The following is a 25,336-nucleotide window of genomic DNA, read 5'->3' as shown; positions in this document are numbered from 1 at the left end:
AGTCCCAAGAGTGGCACCAAAAAAAAAAAGTAAAACTGGTAATAAAATAACAAAATACCTAATAATATTCCCTTTTTTCCAGGAAGATAGGAAAAAGAAGAAAGTTCACTGGTTGACAAAAATACAACATTCAATGAACAATGGCAATGTACAAAGGTAGTAAAAGGGAGAGTCTACCAGACATGAGGCCATATAACAAAGGCCAATAAATCCCACTAATTTTTTTTTTTGTCAGTAGTGGGGCTTGAACTCTAGGCCTGGGCACTATCCCTCAGCTCTTCAGCTCAAGACAAGCGCTCTACTACTTGAGCCACAGAGCCACTTCCAGTTTTCTGGTGGATTATTGGTGATCAAAGGCTGGCTTTGAACCGTGATCCTCAGATCTCAGCCTCCTGAGTAGCTAGGTAGTTAGGATTACAGGCATGAGCCACCAGTGTCCAGCTAAATGCCACTAATTTTAAGGTAGCATCAAATAAGAGTTGAGTATACTTCTACAAAATAAGAGAATTTATCATTAGACAAATGAGGTTCTACCCAGGAAGTAAGCTTTATATTATAAGAAGGAGAAAATTCTGAGACTTCAGTGTACAAAAGATCACCTCAAATAATTACTAGAAAAGCTCCAAGTTAGTTTGCAACTTTAGTCAGTTGCTCATGCCTGTTACATAACCCTAGCTACTAAGGAGGCTGAGATCTGAGGATCAAGGTTCAAAGCTAGCCAGGGCAGGAAACTCCATGAGACTCTTATCTACAATAAACCACCAGAAAACTGGAAGTGGCGCTGTGGCTCAAGTGGTAGAGCACGTGCCTTGAGCTGAAGAGCTGATAGACAGCACCCAGGCCCAGAGTTCAAGACCCATGACGGACAAAAAAATAGAAATAAAAAAATAAGTAAGCAGTTACTGTGTGTTTTTACAACTGTACCCTAGCATCCATACCAGTGCCTAATGCACAGCAAACAGCTTCAAATCACTACAGTATAACTTTCTTGAATCTGCCATTCTTTACTGAATAATTTTTAATTTTGTATGTCTCTTCCTGAATTAATAGAAAATACATCTATCTTTGAAAAAAAAAAAGGAACAGAGGCAGTCATTCAAACAGCTCAAGATCTACTTTGAACTTGTAAATAACGTGAACAGAAACAGAGTCACTTCCGCACATAAGACAGAACAGATGGATGCTCACCCTTCAATAAAGGCATGTACACAATACAAAACATGCCAAGAAAGGATGCCATAAGACTTAATTAGTGCTCATAAGGAGCTCTGTGACACAAGATGAAAGGTACCACAGACACAGAAAACATTACAAAGGTGTGGCAATACAATACCTCAAAGACAAGAATCAGTTTGTGACCCTGATGTAATGAGGATTCCAGGGACCACTGACAATCTCCACTTACAAAGCAAAGCATGGAACAGACTCAAAGTATCAAATGCCCTGTAACAAAGAGAAACTGACATGATAAGTCCTGAGCTGTCCTCCCAGCTGTCTCTCCTCCATAGTACCACAGTGAAGCAGGCAACTGTGAAATAAACTTTGTTCCCTATTATCTACTTTCTGTCATTAACATAACTTACCTCCTGTCCAGTAGCTGCTTCCATATCAAGAAACAGATCAAGAAGAGATCGAACCAGACGAGCTGCTTTAGCCTTACTGATGGAATTCAAGAAAGGGCGTACATACTTCAGGAGTCCTCCAAGTTCTGTGAGGAAATTAATTCAGAAAAGAAAAGTAAACATAATATTGGGACAAAAATACGGGTTTGAAAAACTGACCTACTACCATAAAAAAAAAATCAGTATTAATATCACTGGAATCAGTTTAAATAAAACTTAGAAGTGTTTATGGCATTCCAAGCAGATCAGAGAGTAGCAAAAATAAGTTAAGTATCATATACCAAATTTGTGTGTGTGTGTGCGTGTGCGTGTGCGTGTGTGTGTGTGTGTGTGTATTCCAGTACTGTCTTACAATCTTGCTTGGTTATTTCTGCTCAAAACTGGCCTCACCTTCACTTCCAGCTTTTTGCTGGTTAATTGGAGATAGAGTCTCTCAAATTTTGCAGGCTTTGAACACTGATCCTCAGATCTTAGCTTCACCAGTAGCTAGGATTAAAGGCGTGAGTCACAAGTGCCAGCCGCCAAATTTATATTCTATTCCCCACTCAGCCCTGGACTGCTAGAGTATCAATGACCATGAAACACTCAAATCTATTCCTCCTTATCCATCCTATTGAAAAATAAACAACAAAGTAATTTCTAGAACATGCAACATGCTCTGCTCCTGCCCACTTCTTCATAAACAAATATGATCTGGTTATAAAAGTTTATGAAAAACAAGACACTTTTTATTCCCAAATCTGTCTTAGCAGTCAGTGTTCCTTAAACAGATTTTCAATTGAAGATTCTCTTCTTTCCTTTTCAAAGTACTCTCCAGTTCAGCCTTAAAAAAGTTACATTATTTTACCCTTCAGGCTTTACTATTGCCTTCAACAATTCCTCTTGTATCTGCAAAACCTAACCTTAAAACAATTAATGAAAAAGATGTTCCCTTTTTTGTTGTTGTTGTTGTTGCTGCTGCTGCTGTTGGTCGTGGGGCTTGAACTCTGGGCCTGGGCACTGTCCCTCAGCTCTTCAGCTCAAGGCGAGCGCTCTACCACTTAAGCTACAGCACCACTTCTGGTTTTCTAGTGGTTTATTGGAGATAGGAGTCTCACGGTCTTTCCTGCCCAGGCTAGCTTTGAACCGAGATCCTCAGATCTCAGCCTCCTGAGTAACTAGGATTACAGGCATGAGCCACTGGCGCCCAGCTCCCCTCTTTTTTTTTTAACTGTATTTTTTTCTTGGGGGGGGGGGGGAGGGAGTGTACTGGGCAAGTGCTTTGCCACTAAGCTACAATCCCAGCCCTGTTCCCTCTTTTAGAAGGATAACAAAACAAGAATTACAAGAAAGTCATATTAACAACAAATGAAAGATGTGTTTGTCAAATTAATAAAAATTGGAGGGCTTGGGGCTGGGAAGGTGGCTCAGTGGTAGAGCGCTTGCCTTGCATGCCTGAGGCCCTGGGTTCGATTCCTCAGCACCACATAAGCAAAAAGAAAAAAGCTGGAAGTGGCGCTATGGCTCAAGTGGTAAAGCGCTAGCCTTGAGCTGAAGAACTGAGGGACAGACCCCAGGTCCAGAGTTCAGGCCCCACGACTGGACCAAAAAAAGAAATAAATAAATAAAAATTGGAATGTTTCAACTAAACAACTAAGGAATTATTTTTGGAATTTAGGTTAAAATTACCTTTGTGCTATTATCCCTTCAATAATCTCCAATTGTAGACTCATTCTCCTGAGAACTCTAATTCAGGACAAGCAAATCTTGCCCTCCTGAGAACACCAATCCAGTATCCTAAAATGCTCAACTGCTCAAATAGTCGGAAGATCCAAGAAACTGTGTCAGGTACTAAAGGAACCTAAACAGAGGATAGAAGTTCATCTTTTGCCCTTCACTACTCAGTACTACCTTGGACTTCCTGTGTGTGAGACATTTTCCTATTCTAAAGTGACTCTTCTCCTTAAATTCTTTTTCATATCTATACAAATTTCAATTACAGAATCATAAAACTCTTCTATGTATGTAAAGATGTGTGTCTACGTGAATGTTTTGCTGGGACCAATGAGCTACACCCATCCTACCATAGCTACTGCTGCTTTTTTTTTTTTTAAACCAGTCCTGGAGCTTGAACTCAGGGTCTGGGCACTGTCCCTCAGCTACTTTTGCTCAAGGCTAGCACTCTACTATTATGCCACATTCCCAGCCCCTACCACAGCTTCTCAATAGTCTGATGTAATGTCCCTTTTCACATGGCATTTCCTACTCCGTTTGAACAATTGTGACTTTTTTTTTTTGGTCGGTTGTGGGGCTTGAACTCTAGGCTTGGGTACTGTCCCTGCGCTCTTCAACTCAGGGTGAACGCTCTACTGCTTGAGCCACAGAACCACTTCCCGTTTTCTAGTAGTTTATTGGAGATAAGCGTCTCACAGAGTTTCCTGCCAGGGCTGGCTTTGAACCATGATCCTCAGATCTCAGGCTCCTGAGTAGCTAGGATTACAGGCGTGAGCCACGGCATCCCGCTCAATTGTGATTTCTAGTAGCACAAATAACTCAGAAAACAGCCTATTCTAATGTCAGTCAAACCAAACAATTCTTTTTTTGAAATACAATCTATATCTCTTTCCACATGACTTCAAATATTTAAAAGAAATCTATCACTTATCTCTATAATTTTCCCTTACATCAGGCTAAACATCTCTAGCAACTTAAATGTTCCTCCAACGTTCCAATTTCTAGATTATTGAACTCCTCTAAATATGCTCTAGAGTTTATGAAAGTATATATGATATGTGATATCTAAGACTAAAGAAAATGCTCTAAGGGCTGGGAAGGTGGCTCAGTGGTAGAGCTCTTGCCTTGCATGCCTGAGGCCCTGGGTTCGATTCCTCAGTACCACATAAGCAAAAAGAAAAAAGCCAGAAGTGGCACTGTGGTTCAAGTGGTAGAGTACTAGCCTTGAGCTGAAGAACTAAGGGACAGCGCCCAGGCCCAGAGTTCAAGCCTCATGACCAGACCCAAAAAAAAAAAAAAAGAAAAGAAAAAGAAAAAGCTCTAGGGGCTGGGAAGGTGGCTCAGTGGTAGAGTGCTTGCCTCTCATGCATGAGGCCTGGGTTCAATTCCTCAGCACCACTAAGCAGAAAAAGCCAGAAGTGGCGCTGTGGCTCAAGTGGTAGAGCACTAGCCTTGAGCTGAAGAGCTGAGGGACAGTGCCCAGGCCCACAGTTCAGGAGCCACGACCAAAAAAAAAAGGAAAAGAAAGGAAAGGAAAGGGAAAAGGAAAGGGGAAAGGGGGAAGGGAAAAGGGAAAGAAAAGGTTCCAAGAAAGTTCTTAACAAGAAAGCAAGAAAGTTACATGTAATGTAAGATAGAATATATAGTTTTTGTTTTGAGACAAGGTCTCCAGATATAGCTCAGGCTGCCTGAAAATTCATGACCCCCTATCTCAGCCCCTTGAGTGTTGAGATTATAGGCATGCACCCATGACTGGGTGATATGTTTCAATTTTTCCAGTAGCATCATGCTTTAGATTAAGTCCATTAGGTCTTTTTTGCATAGACAGGTAATTCCTCATCTTCCTATTTTGATAAAGATTTCAATATAACCTTATACTTATCACAACTAATTTAATCTCCTGCTTTGGCAGTAACTGTGAATCTTAACTCTGTCCTCTACTGTACTGAGTCATCCACAAAAATAAGCCTGCCTACTGAAATGGTTTTAATCATGATGCCAGATGCTGACCAGAAAAACAAGAACAGATTCCTATGATATGACAATACAAACTTGTCTTCAGGTTGACAAATGACAGATTCAGCATGCTTTGGAAATTATTCTACTTTTTGTAAATTAGCCAACTACACCTGTTTCAGCCTTGAGATAAAAAGCTAAATAGAGCCGGGTGCCTGTGACTCACACCTGTAATCCTAGCTACTCAGGAGGCTGAGATCTGAGGATCGAGGTTCAAAGCCAGCCTGGGCAGGAACATCCATGAGACTATTATCTCCAATAAACCACTAGAAAACCAGAAGTGGCACTGTGGCTCAAGCAGTAGAGCACTTGCTTTGAGCTGAAGAACACAGGGACAGAGTCCAGGCCCAGAGTTCAAGCCTCACGACCAACAAAAACAAAACAAAAGACAAAAAAAAAAGCTAAATAGAGCTCAAGGCCCAGAGTTCAAGTCCCATTGCTGGCATGCATGCATGTGCACAAATTACACACACACACACACACCATCCCACCCCCACTGAAATCTACAGGTTTTTTTGTTTTGTTTTTGGAGGTCCGGTCATGGGCCTGAACTCTGGGCCTGGGTGCTGTCCCTCAGCGCCACTTTTTTTTTTTTCCTGCTTATGTGGTGTTGAGGAATTGAACCCCGGGCCTCATGCATGCAAGGCAAGTGCTCTACCACTGGGCCACCTTCCCAGCCCGCGAAATCTACAGGTTTTGAAGTGAGTTTGGAATAGTCTGTTCATAATAAATTAAAATCAAACAAAATCATCTGCCCTAGAACTTCAACATTTCAGTTAGTAATGTCAATATCTAATTTCTTCATTATGTTTTCATTACCTTTTGCCTATCCTCAGTTTCCTTCTATTTTTCTACCCTCCATGATTCCATAATTATTCACAGAATAAGTGGCTAGGACTATTCTTTGGATATTAAAGGACAGAAATTGCCAGAGCCTAGAAAAATGAACTTATTGAAAGAGACTATCTGCTCTCTTCTCTCACCTACCTTGGCTTTAATTCTCTCTTTCTGATGTTATTTCTATCTTTTTCTCTTTGAAAATCATTTTCCTTCCTAGAAAAGGCAGAAGTGAAACATGAGCTAAGCAATCTGCCTTCCTCTCTAGTCTCTGCAAGCATTACATTTTCTCTAAACACTGAATATTCTTCTTCTTAACACAACAAATTATCTTATTGCTATTTTACAAAATAATTCATGTTTCATCTTAGTCTGTTTTATATTCATTCTTAAGATATATTCCATTTCTTTCCATTTTCACATGTTCTACATTTTTTAATTTCCATAAAATCATAGTGACATCTTTTTCCGATTCTCATTGGTACTCTACACAATTATATGACCACAATCCTTCTTAGAACCTAACAGACTTCAATAGATTTCTTTTAAGATTTTCAGGTTACATAAAATCTACAGATTCTGTGTCTAGACATCATTTCTGGAAAGCCATTACTTTCTTCTTCTTTTTTTTTTGCCAGTCCTGGGGCTTGGACTCAGGGCCTGGGCTCTGTCCCTAAGCTTCTCTGTGCTCAAGGCTAGTGTTCTATCACTAGCCACTTCTGGTTTTTCTGTTTATGTGTTACTCAGGAATCAAACCCAGGGCTCCATGCATGACAAGCAAGCACTCTACCATTAAGCCACATTCCCAGCCAGTACTATTTCCATCATTATCGCACATCAGACTACTGTCTTATTCATTAATCTCCAAGTGATCGATTTTAGTCAGAGACCCTTATTAATAATATTTTTGAGCACAATGCTGAGCATATATTAAAGGTATGATAATGCAAAATTGAAGGTAAATACAATGATGTGTTTTGTGATCTCAGAGTGCAAAAATCAACGAGAAAAAAAAATATGAACCTATCAATTATTAACAGCTAAAATAGATATACGAATACAAGGCCCCAATACTATGTATACACTACCTGTATTCATCAAACTATCTTAGAAAACAATGACAAGTATGCTATAAAAGTTTTTAAGCCGGGCACTGGTGGCTCACGCCTGTAATCCTAGCTACTCAGGAGGCTGAGATCTGAGGATCGCAGTTCAAAGCCAGCCCGGGCAGGAGAGTCCTATCTCCAATAAAACCACCAGAAAACCGGAAGTGGTGCTGTAGCTCAAGTGGTAGAGTGCTCGCCTTGAGCTGAAGAGCTGAGGGACAGCACCCAGGCCCAGAGTTCAAGCCCCACGACCGACCAAAAAAAAAGTTTTTAAAATTTTGGGCTGGGAAGGTGGCTCAGTGGTAGAGCGCTTGCCTTGCATGCCTGAGGCCCTGGGTTCGATTCCTCAGCACCACATAAGCAAAAAGAAAAAAGCCAGAAGAGGCGCTGTGGCTCAAGTGGTAGAGCGCTAGCCTTGAGCTGAAGAGCTGAGGGACAGCGCCCAGGCCCAGAGTTCAGGCCCCACGACCGGACCCAAAAAAAAAAAAAAGTTTTTAAAAACTAATAATTCACTTATTAAATCCCAAGAGGTTTATAGTATATTTCTCAACTAATCACATGCTGAGTCACAAAATAGTGAAGGCAAGGATTTGAGAAAATAAGCATGAAACAGGAATTACGAGCAACAAAGTAAATTTCTTTTTGCAGGGGGCCAGTCCTGGGACTTGAACTTGGGGCTGGAGCACTGTCTCTGAGCTGCTTTTGCTCAAGGCTAGTACTCTACCACTTAAGCTACAGTACCACTTCTGGCTTTTTCTGTTTATGTAGTACTGAAGAATTGAACCTAGGGGTTCATGCATGCTAGGTAAGCACTCTATCACTAAGCCACATTCCCAGCCCTGAATTAAATTACTGAAATATATATATATATATATATATATATATATATATATATATGTAAATATGGTATGGGTTTGGTGTGTTGTTTTTTGTCAGTTGTGGGGCCTGAACTCTGGGCCTGGGTGCTGTCCCTCAGCTCTTCAGCTCAAGGCTAGTGCTCTACCACTTGAGCCAGTGTCACTTCCAGCTTTTTCTGCTTATGTGGTACTGAGGAATAGAACCCAGGGCCTCAAGTGTTCAAGGCAAGCACTCTACCACTGAGCTACCTTCCCAGCCCTTAGCATGGTTTTTAATGATTCATTCTACTGGAAGGTAACAGAAAGTTAGATATTTCAATGACCCAAAAAAATCTTAAATCACCTGGTGCTGGTGGCTCATGCCTGTAATCCTAGCTACTCAGGAGATGGAGATCTGAGGATCAGCTCAAAACCAGCCCTAGCAAGAACATCTGTGAGACTCTTATCTCAAGTTAAACACCAAAAAACTAGAAATGGCATTGTGGCTCAAGTGGTAGTGCACTTGCCTTGAGCTGAAGAGTTCAGGGATGGCATCCAGGCCCAGAGTTCAAGCCCCACAACAAACAACCCCCTCCCAAAAAAAAAACAAAACCATAACATTATTCCATTCATCCAGAAGCCTAAAGTGAAACTACAAAGATTCAAATCCACCAGAATTGGTTATTTGTGCTACGTTTCCTCATATGTAATATTGTTAACAGTACCTACTTTCAAGTTGCTTCAAGGACTCAACAAGCTTAACCACATGTACACTAATAAGAGTAACTAGTCTGTTAATACTCAAAACACATTAGGTATGTACAGTTCTTTTTTTTTTTTCTTTGAAGTACTGGGTTTTTAATTCAAATCCACCAACTTGGCATTGCTTGCCCATTTGAGCCATGCCTCCAGCTCTGCTTTTCCTGATTATTTCAGAGATGGAGTCAGTCTAACAGACTTTTCTGCCAGGCTATCTTAAAACCACAGTTGTCTTTTAGTTATTTAAAAATCATATTTTAAGCAACATGGATGAGAAAATCATCAAGGAAATGGAAATTGTGAAATATATACATATATGCATGCATGCATATATAATACATACATACAAGCAGAAATGCCAGATGTGAAAAAGTTAAGCACAGTATAGAGCTGAGAGCATGGCCTGGTATGTTGCACCAGCCTTGTAAGCATAAGGCCCTGAGTTCAAGCTGGGCGCCAGTGGCTCACGCCTGTAATCCTAGCTACTCAGGAGGCAAGATCTGAGGATCATGGTTCAAAGCCAGCCCAGGCAGGAAAGTCCGTGAGACTCTTATCTCCAATAAACCACCAAAAAAAAAAAAAAAAAAAAAAAAAAAAATCATATTTTAAGCTGGGTGTGAGTGGCTCACACCTGTAATTCTAACTCAGGAGGCTGAGCTGTAAGGATCATGGTTCAAAGCCAACCCAGGCAGAAAATTGGAGATAAGAGACTCTTATATCCAATTAACCACCAGAAAACCAAAAGTGGCACTGTGGCACAAAGTGGTAGAACACTAGCCTTGAGCAAAAGAACTCAGTGACGGCACCCAGACCCCAAGTTCAAGCCCCATGACCAACAACAACACAAAAAGAAAAAAAGAAGAAAAGAAAGAAAAAACTCATATTTTAGCCAGCACCAGTGGCTTATTCCTATAATCCTAGCTACTCAGGAAAATGAGAGCTGAGAATCGCAGTTCGGTGCCAGCCTGGGCAGGAAAGTCTGTAAGACTCTTCTCTCCAATTAACCACCAGAGGGGCTGAGAAGGTGGCTCAAGTGGTAGAGCGCTTGCCTCACATGCACAAGGTCCTGGGTTCCATTCCTCAGCACCACATAAGCAGAAAAAGCCGGAAGTGGCACTGTGACTCAAGTGGTAGAGCGCTAGCCTTGAGCTGAAGAGCCAAGGGACAACACCAGGCCCAGAGTTCAAGCCCCACAACCGACCAAAAAAAAAAAAAAATTAACCAGAAAACTAGAAGTGGCACTGTGGCTTGAGCGAAAGGGACAGCACTCAAGCCCTGAGTTTAAGCCCCACAACAGACAAAAATAAAGACTCATGTAAATACATCCTTGGAATTTCATGCATATGTATTCAAATTTTATTGAGCTGGTGATTAATGTTAGTCTGAACTACAAAAGATTTTAACCTTCAAGTTCAAGAAGTTTTTCTAAGTTATCCATCATTCTCTTGGATAACTACATAATTTGAAGGAAAGTAATTCATGAGGTCATTTACCCAGAACTTAATCCATTCTAACAAAATATACTCTAAATTTGTTTTGTTTTGTTTTTTTGGGTCCGGTCGTGGGGCCTGAACTCTGGGCCTGGGCGCTGTCCCTCAGCTCTTCAGCTCAAGGCTAGCACTCTACCACTTGAGCCACAGCACCACTTCCAGCTTTTTTTCTTTTTGCTTATGTGGTGCTGAGGAATCAAATCCAGGGCCTCATGCATGCAAGGCAAGCACTCTACCACTGAGCCACCTTCCCAGCCCCATCTAAATTTGTTTTAAAGTTGACAAATATCACCCATTTTAACATTAAGCCAACTTCTCCTGAATACTATTACTTTATTGGTCAAAGGTCCTTTCTGGTCAACAGTAGTCTCTCCTCATTCCAAGAACACACCCATCATCAGATTATCATGTCAAGCCTAGCTAGCCAATGTAATTAGACATTCAGTTACAATTAGAATGTCTAAGCAGCCACATGTACAATCATAGCTACCATTGGAACAATCTTAGGAAGTCACCATTTAATGTCTAACTCATTCTGTATCAGAAAAAAATAAAAGTGACTCACTTGGATATAAAAATCCAGTCATTAGGTAGGTCATTAGGTAACTTAAAGTCATTACCCTTGAATACATCAAAGTACTTCGTAAATGATGGAAGATTACTGTCTTCATATGCAAGGAAATATTGAGAATTCAAAAACCAGAAACAAATCATACTACTATATCCCAACAAAAACAGTATTTTTCCTCACTTTTGGAATAAAATTCTACCACTAAAGAACTATGTTTAGGTCTAGGAAGTTGGCTCAGTGGTAGAGTCCTTGCCTTACATGCATGAGGCTCTGGGTTGGATTCCTCAGCACCACATCAGCAGAAAAGGCCAGAAATGGCGCTGTGGCTCAAGTGGTAGGGCACTAGCCTTGAGCTGAAGAGCTGAGGGACAGTGCCCAGGCCCAGAGTTCAGGACCCACAACCGACAAAAAAAAAAAAAAAAGAACTATGTTTAGCCTGGTACTGGATAAGATCTAAAGGCTCTTGGTCTAAGGCCAGGGCAGTAGAAAAGTTTTCAAGATTCCAACTTAACCAAAAAACAAGGGCTGGGAAGGTGGCTCAGTGGTAGAGCACTTGCCTTGCATGCTCGAGGCCCTGGGTTCGATTCCTCAGCACCACATAAGAAAAAAGCCAGAAGTGGCGCTGTGGCTCAAGTGGTAGAGTGCTAGCCTTGAGCTGAAGAGCTGAGGGATAGCACCCAGGCCCAGAGTTCAGGCCCCACAACTGGACCCCAAAAAAAAAACACAAAAAACAAAGGGCTGGAAACATGGCTCAATTAGAACATCAGGTTAGTAAGCACAAAGTCTTAAGTTCAAACCCAGCAGCACTCAAATTTTAAGAAAAGAACTAAGTTTAACCAGGCTCCTGTAGTTCATTTACCATTTTAACTACCTGGGAGGCTGAGATTGGAGGATAGCCCAGAATAAAAACTCAAGAGACCTCAGCCAAGAGCTGGGCTCTGGTGAGTGTCTAGACACAAAACCAGGAAGAAAGCAAGTCCCTTAACCAGTGAAAAGAAGTTCTTCAAGTATAGCATAGTGCTAGAGTGTCTGCAAAGAAGCATCTGGACCCAAGTTCAAACTCCAGTACAGCCAAAACAACAGCAACAGCAAAACAAAAACAAAAAATTTAAAGACCACTTAACTTTCTGCTGAAAAAACTGAAGTTTAACAAGCTGCCAAGAAAATAAAACTGAATTATACCCAAATGAGTTGGCTGTATATATAAAATTCCATGTTCCTTTCCTCTAATAACAACAACAACAACAAAAAACCCACAAAAATTCCATCTGTCATTTCAGGTACAATCCTTTCATTGCACTTACCAGCAGCTTGTCCAGTCTTCGCCAGGAGAGACCCCAGTTCAAGGATACTCTGTTCTTTGACCTGTACTGCCTCCTCATCATTTTCCTGAATATCACGTTTCACTGTGGGAGGAAAATAAAAATTTTCTTAAATTTTTGATTAAAAAAAAAAATCTTAGGTGAGAGAAATTCACCCTTACCAAACAGACCATTATGAACTCAACCATGTTTACCAAAATACAAATTCTAATCCTAAAACCCAACACCCCCCCACCAAAAAAACCTCCAAATAAGAACAAAATTAAATAACCATATATGTTCCATGTAAATCAGATAAATGATAGATTCCTCTCTCTGATTTTAAGGATGCCTCATCATTCTATCCATTCGAATTTCCCTTACCCACAGACACTGAGGTTTCTGCTGTGGTCACTTGGTTAAAGCAAAATTGAAAAATTCCCTCATACCTATGGTACATGTTGTTTATATGAAGATGCATAAAACATGCCTATGCTTTACCTGCCACAAACTAAAATCAAATGACCAAATTATTGAAAAATCGAAAAAGTCTTTTCAATAAGGTCAGTGGAAGCTAAACTTAAGCTGACTGTGTGTTAGAAATAAACGGTTCTATAAAGCCCTACTAGAAAAACAACCCCATCAAAGTGTCAGTGATTCTAAGCAATTACACTTAAGAGAGACTGCTGCTTTTTAATGGACTCTGATTTGGCTAAAATAACTTTCTGCTACCTGTCCCACTTTTAACTGTAAATAATTACTCAAACATTTGACCATCAAATAGCCTCTCCAAGTTTGTAGTGTTAATTTTAGTGATCATTACTAGTTGCCACTTCACTTACAAAAGCATCATGACTTGACAAAAACCAAGATTTTGAGATTCCATAATGGAGTCTGGAAAAAGTAAGACTGTCAAGCACCATGACTCAAGCTTGCTCTAACAGGAAAGCTTTCAGGAAACTCTCTGCTAGTATAGTGGACACACAAGAAGTACTCTAATGGTAATGTTTGTCATAATGTCAACTTTTGTGGCACCACCACAAAATAAAATTAGTATGTTCTTCACATTAGTTCTAAATATTAGTGTATGTTCACAGAACAAACACACGTGTGTAATAGTGAATTAGACAATGCTGGTTCTGTATAACTGACTTAAGATCAGCACTTCAAAGATAGACATCCTCTATCAATATCATTCCTTCACAGATGCATCTTAACCCTCACTGTATCCTCTCTAGTATTCCCAAAGATAAGATTTTTCTCATTGTCCTTTCTCCATCCAAGTAAGTCTGAAGCACCAAGATCCAACAGCTTACAAAGTCAACATAAACATAACATCCTGGAAGTCACAAGCACACGTGCATTCTCATACTACTTGTTGATCCAATTCGAATCTTCTCAAGCTACATCTAAAAGATCACATTACGACACCTGCAAGGAAGAGAGAGGAAGCCCAATGCCCTAAGTAAAACTTCCACAAGTGAACATTAAAAGCCTCTCTGTCATAGTAAAATTATTTTCGTTCAAACCTGAATTCCACTAGAAAGCAACTGGCTGGGGCTTCCACTTCCACTTTCCTGTCGAGTGCATGTGTGAAGACAATCAAACCACGGGGTGAAGAGAAGAAATTCTTCCACTCCAGCCCTGTGCAGCCGGCGGGTCCCGCAGAGTTCCCACAACTCCGTGGCTTGACAACCAACTCCCAGAACTTAACTTCCAACCCTCCAGGGGAGTCGGGGAGGCTTAGTCACCTCCTCCAGCCTGGCGGTCCCAACACGACACTTCACCCTCACCCTCTACACGGGACAGAGGGGCATCCCGGCCACCTCCTCCACCCAATGGCAATCCGGGGTGTGTGTGTGTGTGTGTCACTCCCGCATTTTCCACCTCGTTTTCCGCTGAGGGCTGGGAAGTCAGACAGCTCCCAGCGAAGCGTCCCGTGGAAGAAAACTCCAGGAGAAGCGCTCGCGCTCCCACCCCAGCAACCTGTGCTGATAACAACGGCGGGAAATGCCGATCCCGTGGACCCGCTCATCCCGGCCTTGCGGCACCGCACTCTTAGACCAGTTTAGGACCGGCCCGCCGACCGGCACAGCTCCCGGTCCCGGGCCAGCTCGCGCGGGCCGGAGCGGGAGACCAAGCCGAGGAGACCTCGGGGGCCCGGCTGGGCCCACTCGCCCACCCCGCGGTGCATCCACCGTGAGTCAGCAGCCAGCAGGTGGACGCGCGGGCTGCCCCGGGGTTTCCCGCCCGACTGGGACCCCGGGAACCCCGAGCGGCCTGCGCCCCCGGCCCGTCCCCCTCACACACAGTGAGTCAGCAGCACCCGAGCCGGCTAGCCCGGCCCCTCTCGGCTGCCGCCGGCTGGCACAGGCCGAGCTAGGCCGGCGGAGCAGCAGGGACGGCGCGGAGCCCTTTACCGATGGAGTGGAGGATGTCGATGGAGGCCTCCCGGTCGGTGCTGAGTAGAGACTGGGCTCTCTGGAACTCCACCACCGCTGCCGCCGCCATCTTACCGCTCTCACACCGTCCCCGGCCGCGGCCGCCGACGCCGGAAACATATACCCGGAAGGCCCGCCCTCGCGTCCCTCCCCCCCTCCTCCCGCAGCGAGACCTCCCGCCTCCCTCCCAAAGAACGCTGGGAGTTGTAGTCTGTCCACCTGGCGGAGGAGACGGCGAGGGGTGAGGGCTGGGGCACCCGCTGGTGGGCTAACAAGTTGCAGGACACAGCTTCACCAGACCAGACCGACGGCGCCTAGGTTAGTCACCCCGAAAGGGACTTCAAACCCAGGGAAGACCTTTCATGAGTAGTTGGCTAAGTATTCTGTAGGGCCTTCCTGGTAGTGTCCATGTTTAACCGTGCATTTAGGGGCACAGAAGATCTTAGGAATTGCCCCGCATAGGCATTGGACAGATTCAAGCCGGGCGCTAGTGGCTCACGCCTGTAATCCTAGCTACTCAGGAGAACCTGAGGATCGCGGTTCAAAGCCAGCCCATCTCCAATTAACCACCAGAAAACCAGAAGTGGCGCTGTGGCTCAAGTGGTAGGGCGCTTGCCTTGAGCTGAAGAGCTGAGGGACAGCGCCCAGACCCAGAGTTCAAGCCCCACGACCGACAAAAAAAATAATAAAATGAAAATATCTTCATTCATGCAGTACTTGAGGCAGACAGCAACAGTATTGGGGACCTGAACACAGGACTGATGAGCTTGCAAGGCAATTACTCTGCCAGTGGCACCACACCTCCAGCCCAATAATACTGAGCTTAAAACAAAAAGTCTCACCTAAGCTTCTTACTTTAAATAATTAAAATCACATTTTTCTTCCTGTACCTCCAGGATACATTGCTTTAGTGGGCACTACTTTAGCTTGTACTTCTGTTTTATTGCCCCTGTTTTATTCATTTCTCCTTTTGGGTTTAATACTCTCCCACTTCACTTTCATTTGATAATTTGTACTTCCTCAACAAAAATCAGGTATCTGTGAAGATGTCAAAGAAAGGGAAGAGGGGGCTGGGAAGGTGGCTTAGTGGTGGAGCGATTGCCTTGCATGCATGAGGATCTATTCCTCACCACATAAGCAAAAAGAAAAAAAGCCGCAAGTGACACTGTGGCTCAAGTGGTAGAGCGCTAGCCTTGAGCTGAAGAGCTGAGGGACAGGGCTCAGGCCCAGAGTTCAGGCCCCACGACCGGACCCAAAAAAAAAAAAAAGGGAAGAAATAAATGGTTGCTAAAATGATTAGACATAAGGAAGATTTTTTGGGAGGTGTGGGGGCAGTTCTGGGGCTTAAACCCAAGGCCCAGTCACTGTCCCTGAGCTTCTTTTAATCAAGGCTAGCACTCTACCACTTGAGCCACGGTGCCACTTCTGGCTTTTTCTGTGCATATGGTACTGAGGAATCGAACCCAGGGTTCATGCATGCTAGGCAAGCACTCTACCGCTAAACCACATACCCAGCCCAGGAAGATCTTTAGGTGACAATTCAGAAATGGAAATGCTATTTTTTCCTGTTAGTCATGGTGGGGCCTGAACTCTGTGCCTGGGCACTGTCCCTCAGCTCTTCAGCTCAAGGCCAGCACTCTTATCTCTTGAACCACAACATTACTTCCATTTTTCTGGTGGTTAATTGGAGATAAAAGTCTCAACAGACTTTCTTGCCTTGGCTGACTTTGAACCATTATCCTCAGATCTCAGCCTCCTGAGTAGCTAGGATTACAGGTGTGAGGCACCTGTGCCCGGCAGAAATGCTATTCTCTAAAAGGACTTATAAGTGGGACCGACATTGTACTCCTCTATGACTGGATGAGGCAGTTAGTGTATCTATCTCCTTTATTCTACCAACAATGTTTGTTGAAAACAGTACTATTTATTCCCCTTTAATATCTGAAGAAAATGAGTTGGGGTAAGTGATTTAGTGCAGTGCAAATAGTAACTGACAGAGCTGAAAACAGAGAATGTGTTCCTAATTCTTGGATGTGTTCAAGCCAAAAGTGGATAATGTCTCATCAGGTTTTTTTAAATGAGACTCGTGACTGGAAATCAGACTGGAAGCATGGCTCAATGGTACAACAGCAGCCATGAGCAAGAAAACAGAGCAAGGGTTTGAGTTCAAGCTCCAGTACCAGAGTACATGTGTATGCTTAACGTACACATGCATGCATGTACAAATACACCCCCCCTAAAGATAGACAGATGATAAATAGATGAATACTGATTGACTGGTTTAGGAGATTTTCCCATGGTGTCATCCAGGCAAAATCCTAGAGCATTAATATACTTTGTACCCTCACCAAGTCCCTCAGTATATATAAGTCAATGTAGGCTAGAAAACTACCATAGGGCTGGGAATGTGGCTTGGTGGTAGAGTGCATAAGGCCGTAGGTTTGATTTCACAGTACTATATAAATTGAAAATAAAAATGAATAGGTAAAAAAAGAAAACTATCATATACTGGCTAATGCATAAACAATAGAAATTTATTTCTCATGGGTCTGGAAGCTTGGAGGTCTAAGACCAATGACTTGGCAGATTCAGTGTCTAGTGAGGGCCCATTTCCTGATGCACAAATGTGCTTTCTCCTTGTACCTTCACTCAGTAGAAGAAGAAAGGCAGCTCTCTGGGCATCTTCTAGATTCATGAATGCTTTCCCCTAGTGATCTACCCACCTCTCAAAGGGCCACATACTAAATAACATCAAATTGGTGACATATCAGCTGGGCACTGGTGGCTCATGCCTATAATCCTATCTACTAAAGACACAGGGGATTGTGGTTCAAAGCCAGCGCAACAGAAAAAAAAAAAATCCCTGAAACTATCTCTAATAACCAGGAAAAAAAAGTCTGAGGTATGGCTCAAGTTGTAGAGCACCCAATGTGTGCAGAAAGTCAAGCAACACCACCCACCCCTGAGCACAAACCCTGGTACTGGCACAACATTAAGATAATTCAAACTTTACAATTCTTATGACGTTTCATGAAGGTAAAAAGAGTAAAGTAACATGACATGACATGATCTAGACATGAGACTGCACTTGGATGGGTGATCAAGGGAGATTTTTCAGTGGTGGAACACGTTTCCTATCAAAAAGGACCTAAAGTTGATCCCCAAAACACACACACCACTTTATGACTGCATATTGATGTGAATGTACTAAATAATACAAAACTAGCATTTAAAAATATTTAATATGGGCTGGGAATCTGGCTCAGTGGTAGAGTGCTTGGTCTAGTATGCATGAAGCCCTGGGTTTGATTCCTCAGTACCACACACACAGATAAACCAGAAGTAATGCTGTGGTTCAAGTGGTAGAGCACTTACCTTGAGCACAGACAGGCTCAAGGACAGTGCCCATACCCTGATTTCAAGCCCCCAGGACCGGCAAAAAAAAAAAAAATCAACTTTGCAGAATTGTTGAAGTTTAATTATTATTATTTTTATGCCAGTCCTTAGGGACTGGGAATGGTCTCTGGCTTTTTTTTCCCCTCAAGGCAAGTGTTCTACCACTTGGGCCCTAGCTCTGCTTCCAAATTTTTGGTAATTTATTAGGGAGTTTCACAAACTTTCCTGCCCAAGCTGCCTTTGAACTGCAATCCTCAGATCTCAGATTCCAGATTAGCTAGGATTACAGCCATGAGCCACAGGCATCTAGCTGAAGTTTATATTTTACAAAATATACTAAAACACTTCAGCACTATGACTAATACAAGTAAATGTTCAACAAATTATACTTATTAAAATTGTGATTGTTGATTGAATTACCTGATTAACTGACTACTTCCCTCAGAGGGAGCCAGACAAAAGGGACAAACAGATTTTTTTTTTTCTTTGCCAGTCATGGGGCTTAAACTCAGGGCCTGGGCACTGACTCTGAGCTTCTTTTGCTCAAGGCTAACACTCTTCCACTTGAGCCACAGCACCACTTCTGGCTTTTTCTGTTTATGTGGTACTAAGGAATCGAACCCAGGGCTTCATGCATGCTAGGCAAGCACTCTACCAGTAAGCCAATGTGGCCAGCCTGCCAAACATATTTTTAATTAGTGATTTTTATAGTAATTGAAAAGCAATCAATTGTCCTTCCTGTTTACATCTTAGACTTCCTCACAGTCTTGTCTCCCTTTCCTGCTTATCATGCTTCTGTCACCACAGCACCCTCAAAACTGGATACCTCTAACCTCTCCTGTGCTACCCTACATACAAACAAAAGGAGGAAAAATGTCATTATTGAAACCCTTCCCTCAAATACTGCCCCCTGCTGTCGTTTGCTGTCCAGATACCTGATTGTATTTGTTGGATTTTGTTGTGGTTCTTCTTTAATGAAAATGTGATAAACTTGTCCTTGGCTGAAAATGTCTTTACTGTCCTTGAGGATAGGTCAGCTGATTATAAAATTCTTACCCTAACACTTACTCTCATTCTGAATTTTAAATAAAGGTGAATACTTTTGGTCTAAATTTCTTTTATACTCAGAGTACTAGAGTTGCCTGTAGTCCCAACTATACAGACAAGCAAGAGCATATTGCCCTGAGTTCAAATCCCAGTACCAGCACAAACACATATAAAAAAATAAGTACATGACTGGGAATGTGGCATAGTGGGTAGAGTGCTTGCTCAACATGCATAAAGCCCTGGGCTTGTTTTCTCAGTGGCAGTGTGGCTCAAGTGGTAGAGTATTAGCCTTGAGCAAAAGCAACTTAAGAACAGTGCCTAGGCCCTGAGTTCAAGCCCCAGGACTGGCAAAAAAGATAGTTTAATGAATCGTATGAGACTCTAAGAAAGTGACATTTAAGCAAAGACCTGAATAGAGAGGAATGCTCTAGGAATTAAGAACTCTATTGCTTCACAATGCATTTGTTTAATTATGTCATTAATAGGGTGATCAACAGCCATTTGGAGATAATAATGATAATTACAGACTTTTCTGTTCTTTACCTGAAAGGCTTCCATTTTTGTTGATATGCAATTTGTTTCATGCACTTCAAGCACTGATACTCCCAAGAGTTGTCATGTTATTTCTGTCCATCTTTTTCAGATCTAAGAATAACAGCAAAAACCTACCAAGTACTAATCATCCAAAATATTTCTAAAATTTCACTTTGGATGCAAAGGTCCAAATTATGCACATAAATTAATCACTTTTTCCATAAATAGTGTCAAGGAGGGTTGTCTAAGTTGAATGCACTAATGTATCACACAGGTTTATCAGAAATTATAACTGTGGAAAATTTAATTTTCAAAGTTTATCACACTGTCTATGTAAATTGTGAAACAATTTCAAAACACAAAAACATATTTATTCTTCCTAGTAAATAAAAATATACAAAGAATTAAATACCATCACCACCTATCATTACTGCATCCATTATCTGGATCAAACATCTCCCCCTTTTTTTTCATACTTATAGTACTGGTTGTATATCTCAAAGTCATCTGTATTACCTGAGATCAAGATCCTTGTCTTATCTGTGGTTTTCCAAGAGCTATAAATGATCATCCATTTTAAAAAGTTTCAGATTTGAGTGAAATAATATACCTTAGAAATTAGAGTCACAGGGCTAGGAAGGTGGCTCAGTGGTAGAGTGCTTGCCGTGCATACATGAGGCCCTGGGTTCGACTCCTCAGCACCACATAAGCAAAAAGAAAAAAGCCGGAAGTGGCGCTGTGGCTCAAGTGGTAGAGCGCTAGCCTTGAGCTGAAGAGCTGAGGGACAGCGCCCAGGCCCAGAGTTCAGGCCCCACGAACGGACCCCCCCCTCAAAAAAAAAAAAGAAAGAAATTAGAGTCACAGCCGGGCGCTGGTGGCTCACGCCTGTAATCCTAGCTACTCAGAAGGCTGAGATCTGAGGATCACGGTTCAAAGCCAGCCCGGGCAGGAGAGACCGTGAGACTCCTATCTCCAATAAACCACCAGAAAACCGGAAGTGGCGCTGTAGCTCAAGTGGTAGAGCACTTTGCCTTGAGCTGAAGAGCTGAGGGACAGCGCCCAGGCCCAGAGTTCAAGCCCCATGACCGACAAAAAAAAAAAAAAAGAAATTAGAGTCACAGGCTGGGAAGGTGGCTAAGTGGTAGAGTGCTTGCCTTGCATGCATGAGGTCCTGGGTTCGATTCCTCAGCACCACATAAGCAGAAAAAGCCAGAGCAGCACTGTGGCTCAAGTGGTAGCTTTGAGCTGAAGAGCTGAGGGACAGTGATCAGGCCTAGAGGTCAAGGCCCACAACCAACAAAAATAAATAAATAAATAAAAGAAATAGAGTCACACAATAGATTAGCATAATAGCACCAGAGAACAGCATCTCACTATTGGCCAACACCTGTTACTGGCATATATAAATCAAAATATTAGCACAGCACCAGTGGATCACCTCTGTAATCCTAGTTTCTTGTCAGAAGGCTTACCCTGGAGGATCCCAGTTTGAAGCCAGCCCAGGCAGGAAGGTTCAAGAAACTCTTACCTCCATGTAACCAGCAAAAAAATCAAGCAAGAACATAAGGCCAGGAGTTCAAACAGAATGGAGGAGGGAGGTTGGGGGAGGGGAGAAAATTAATCACTACAGGACATATCATACATAGCTCAATTTGATTCATGTTTAGTCTTCACCTGGCATTTCTACTTTTTATATTATTATTATTTTGGTGCAGGTACTGGGCTTGAACTGAGGGCCTGGGCAGTGTCCCTGAGTTTGCTAACTCAAAGCTAGTGCTCTACCCCTTGAGCCACAGATCTACTTCCAGCTTTTTTGTTGGTTAATTGGAGATTAGAGTCTCATGGACTTTCCTGCCCAGGCTAACTTTGAACCTTGATCCTCTTATTTCAGCCTCCTGTGTTGCTAGAATTCCAGGCTTGAGCCACCAAAGCCCTGCCTATTTTTTGAGATTAGGTCTTGCCATGCATCCTAGGTTAGTCTTAAACTTGCTGTGAAAGACCAGGATAGTATAAAACTTTATGATCTTCCTGCCTCCAGACCTCCAGAATGCTGAGACTGCAAACATGAACCACCAAGCCTGATACTCTAATGTGTAACCACCATCCATTTATTCATTAATTCAGTAAACATTCATTGAGTGTCTATGCTGTGCTGGGCATTGTTGTAGACTGGGAAAAGAGCAAAAACCAGACAAAAAGTCCAACCTTCAGGAAGCTTAAACTAGGTGAGGAAGCAGACAATAAGCTAAAAAGTTACATGGTACAAGAGGTTATAAATGCTGGAGAAAACGGGACAGCCAGAGTAGTTTTTCCTGAGATGACATTTGGGTAAAGATCTAAGAAAACTCATGTTAAATTGAGGGAACCACTGATGCAATATTTTGTATTGTGACAATGGAGAAATTTGAGGTAAGGAGTAATATATTGCTAATTTCTCACATTCCTAGAATAATCATTTTTTGTTTTTGCCAATCCTGGGGCTTGAAGTCAAGCTCTTCACACTGACCCTGAGCTTCTTTTGCTCAAAGCTAGCACTCTACCACTTGAGCTATAGTACCACTTCTGGCTTTTTCTGTTTATGTGATACTGAGGAAATCGAACCTAGGTCTTCACACATGCTAGGCAAGCACTCTACTGCTAAGCCACATTCCCTGCCCTCTAACATCCTTTCTTGAACTTCCCTTGATTATTCTTACTTTAAGGTTGTAACCTTGCAACAAGTGCCATGTTGCCAATATATATATCTCCATTAAGTTGACAATGTATATAAAAATAATCTTAGTTTTTATTTTCTAGTACTAGAAAGTGAACTCAGGGCCTTGTACTTGCTAGGCAATACTCTACTACTTGAGCCATGCCCCTGACTCCAAAATGGTTTGAATATTAGTAAGCTATTTTTTCTTCTTTTTGTTTTGGGTCCGGTTGTGGGGCGTGAACTCTGGGCCTGGACGCTGTCCCTCAGCTCTTCAGCTCAAGGCTAGCTCTCTACCACTTGAGCCACAGTGCCACTTCTGGCTTTTTTCTTTTTGCTTATGTGGTGCTGAGGAATCAAACCCAGGGCCTCAGGTCTGCAAGGCAAGCACTCTACCACTGAGCCACCTTCCCAGCCCCTTTTTTCTTGTTTACTGTACCAGTTGTGATAAAGGTGCATCAAAATGTCCAATGAATATGTTTCTCCCATGAATCTATTTTTCCTCACAGACCTGTCAATGAAAGTGCTGGGAAAAGGCATATTTTTGTATCTGGTAGACAACTTCTTTTACCACTAGATAATGCCCATTTTATCATATTCATTTTGCCTTATTTTGTCTGGCAATGATATTGCTGTACAAACTTTCTTTTAATATTACCTGAGTTGTTTTTTCAGACACATTTGCACTCTATAACTTGATTGGCCTTTTGTTTGTAAGCTGTGCTGGTCTTGAATTAAAAATCCAACTGCCCCAGCCTTCCAAGTACCAAGTTTATAGGTATACCCTACCATACCTGGCCAGTCATTTTCATTTCTTTAAATGCGCCTTGCAGCTGGAAAAATGTCTTAATGGTACAGTGCTCACCTAGCATGCATGAAGCCCTGGGTTTGACTCCTCAGTACCACATAAACAGAAAAAGCCAGAAGTGGCGCTGTGGATCAAATGGTAAAGTGCTAGCCTTAAACACAGACAGGCTCAGGGAAAGAGTCTAGGCCCTGAATTCAAGCGCCAGTACTGGCAAAATAAATACATTTGGGTTTAGCCCTCTTTTTAGACAACAGATTTTTAAAAATCCGATAAACTATTCTTTTACAGAGAAGGCAAATCACTGTGATTAATAGTTTGACTTATTTTTCCATTGTTATTGTCTCTGTAATTCTGTAATTGTTTCCATAAAACAATCCTTCATATGAATAAGCAGATTTCTTTATTCCCTTTATTACCTCTGCTTGTTTGAAAACTATAGATGTGGGGAAGGGTTAGTAGTCACTTATTTTTTTTTCTAATTTTTTTTTGTGAAAATACCAGAGTTAAATTCAGGGCCCTGGAAGTGGTGCTGTAGCTCAAATTTTTTTTTTTTTTTTTTGGGGGGGGGGGTCGGTTGTGGGGCCTGAACTCTGGGGCTGGGCGCTGTCCCTCAGCTCTTCAGCTCAAGGCTAGCACTCTACCACTTGAGCCACAGCACCACTTCCGGCTTTTTTCTTTTTGCTTATGTGGTGCTGAGGAATCGAACCCAGGGCCTCATGCATGCAAGGCAAGCGCTCTACCTCTGAGCCACCTTCCCAGCCCCTGTAGCTCAAATATTAGAGCATTAGCCTTGAACAAAAAGCTGCTCAGGGATAGCACCCAGGCTCAGAGTTCAAGCCTTGGGACTGGCAAAAATAAATAATTAAAAAAAAGCAGGTCTCCTTTTCACTCAACTTTCTTGCTCTTCCTTGGCCCTACCAATTGACTGAAGTTTCCGGTCCATTTAATGGTGGAAATTCCAAAGGGATACACTTAATTTTTAGTATAAATGTTCTGCAGCTATGTGTTGTCTTCCTCCTGTGAAGTTTTTTCTTTTCCTGTGTATGTGTGTTCATGTGTACATGGACTAATGGGGCTTACACTTGTATTTTTTCCTTTTTCACACAAGACTAATGCTCTACCACTTCAGCCACAGCTTTACTTCCAGCTTTTGAGTGATTAATCGGAAATAAGAAACTTCTGCTGGCCGGGCGCTGGTGGCTCACGCCTGTAATCCTAGCTACTCAGGAGGCTGAGATCTGAGGATCGCGGTTCAAAGCCAGCCCTGGCAGGAGAGACCGTGAGACTTCTATCTCCAATAAACCACCAGAAAACCGGAAGCGGCGCTGTAGCTCAAGTGGTAGAGCGCTTGCCTTGAGCTGAAGAGCTGAGGGACAGCACCCAGGCCCAGAGTTCAAGCCCACGGCCAACAAAAAAAAAAAAAAAAAAGAAACTTCTGCTGGGCTGCATTCAAATCACATTTCTCAGACCTCAACTTTCTGAGTAGCTACAATTTTATCTATGTATCTATCTATGTATCTATCTATGTATCTTTATTTACCGGTCATGGGCCTGAACTCTGGCCTAGGCGCTGCCCCTAAGGCTCTTCAGCTCAAGGCTAGAGCTCTACCACTTGAGCCACAGCGCCACTTCCGGTTTTTTGGTTTTTTTTTTGCTTATGGGTGCTGAGGAATGGAACCCAGGGCCTCAAGCATGCAAGGCAAGCGCTTTACCACTGAGCCACCTTCCCAGCCCCAGTAGCTACAATTTTAGATATGAGCCACTACAACCCAGTTTTGGTTATGCATGTGTAATGTCGAGTTGTTTGGAACTCAGTCTATACACATGCAGAGCATTCATATAAACTAGTTACATCTGTTTTAAAGTAGCTCTGGAAGCTTGTCAAGTAATGAAAAATGGCCTAGAATACCAAAATATTTCAGGGGAAAAAAATCCCAAAACTCTGAACACTGGCAGCCTTGAGATGAAGTTGAAGAACAAATCAATAAGGCTGGGCACTAGTGGCTCATGCCTGTAATCCTAGTTAGAAGGCCGAGATCTGTGGATATTGGTTCAAAGGCAGCCTGGTCAGGATAGCTTGTAAGACTCTTATCTCCAATTGACTACAAGACAGGAAGAAAGAAGGTAGGCAGGCAGGCAAACAGGCAGGGAAAGGAGAGAGGGGAGG

At 42.5% G+C, this 25,336-nt stretch overlaps 1 protein-coding gene across 1 annotated transcript in view; it reads right to left on the bottom strand.

Moving 5' to 3' along the window:
- The window catches only part of Psmd11 (proteasome 26S subunit, non-ATPase 11), a 37,875-nt gene extending 23,064 nt beyond the window's left edge, over window positions 1-14,811 (bottom strand). Inside the window, exons 1-3 of the mRNA XM_042691974.1 lie at window positions 14,672-14,811; window positions 12,255-12,356; window positions 1,584-1,708 (exon numbers count right to left, since the gene is read on the bottom strand). Of these exons, the coding sequence (XP_042547908.1) occupies window positions 1,584-1,708; window positions 12,255-12,356; window positions 14,672-14,762 (318 nt within the window). The 5' untranslated portion in view covers window positions 14,763-14,811. The remainder of the gene's footprint in view (window positions 1-1,583; window positions 1,709-12,254; window positions 12,357-14,671) is intronic.
- Between the last annotated feature and the right edge of the window lie 10,525 nt (window positions 14,812-25,336).

This window comes from Dipodomys spectabilis, unplaced genomic scaffold (genome assembly GCF_019054845.1).
Source record: "Dipodomys spectabilis isolate Male_0828 unplaced genomic scaffold, ASM1905484v1 ptg000004l, whole genome shotgun sequence".
Classification (NCBI taxonomy): Eukaryota; Metazoa; Chordata; class Mammalia; order Rodentia; family Heteromyidae; genus Dipodomys; species Dipodomys spectabilis.
Note: the sequence above shows the minus strand (reverse complement) of the source record. Positions and strands in the feature narration are given on the sequence as shown.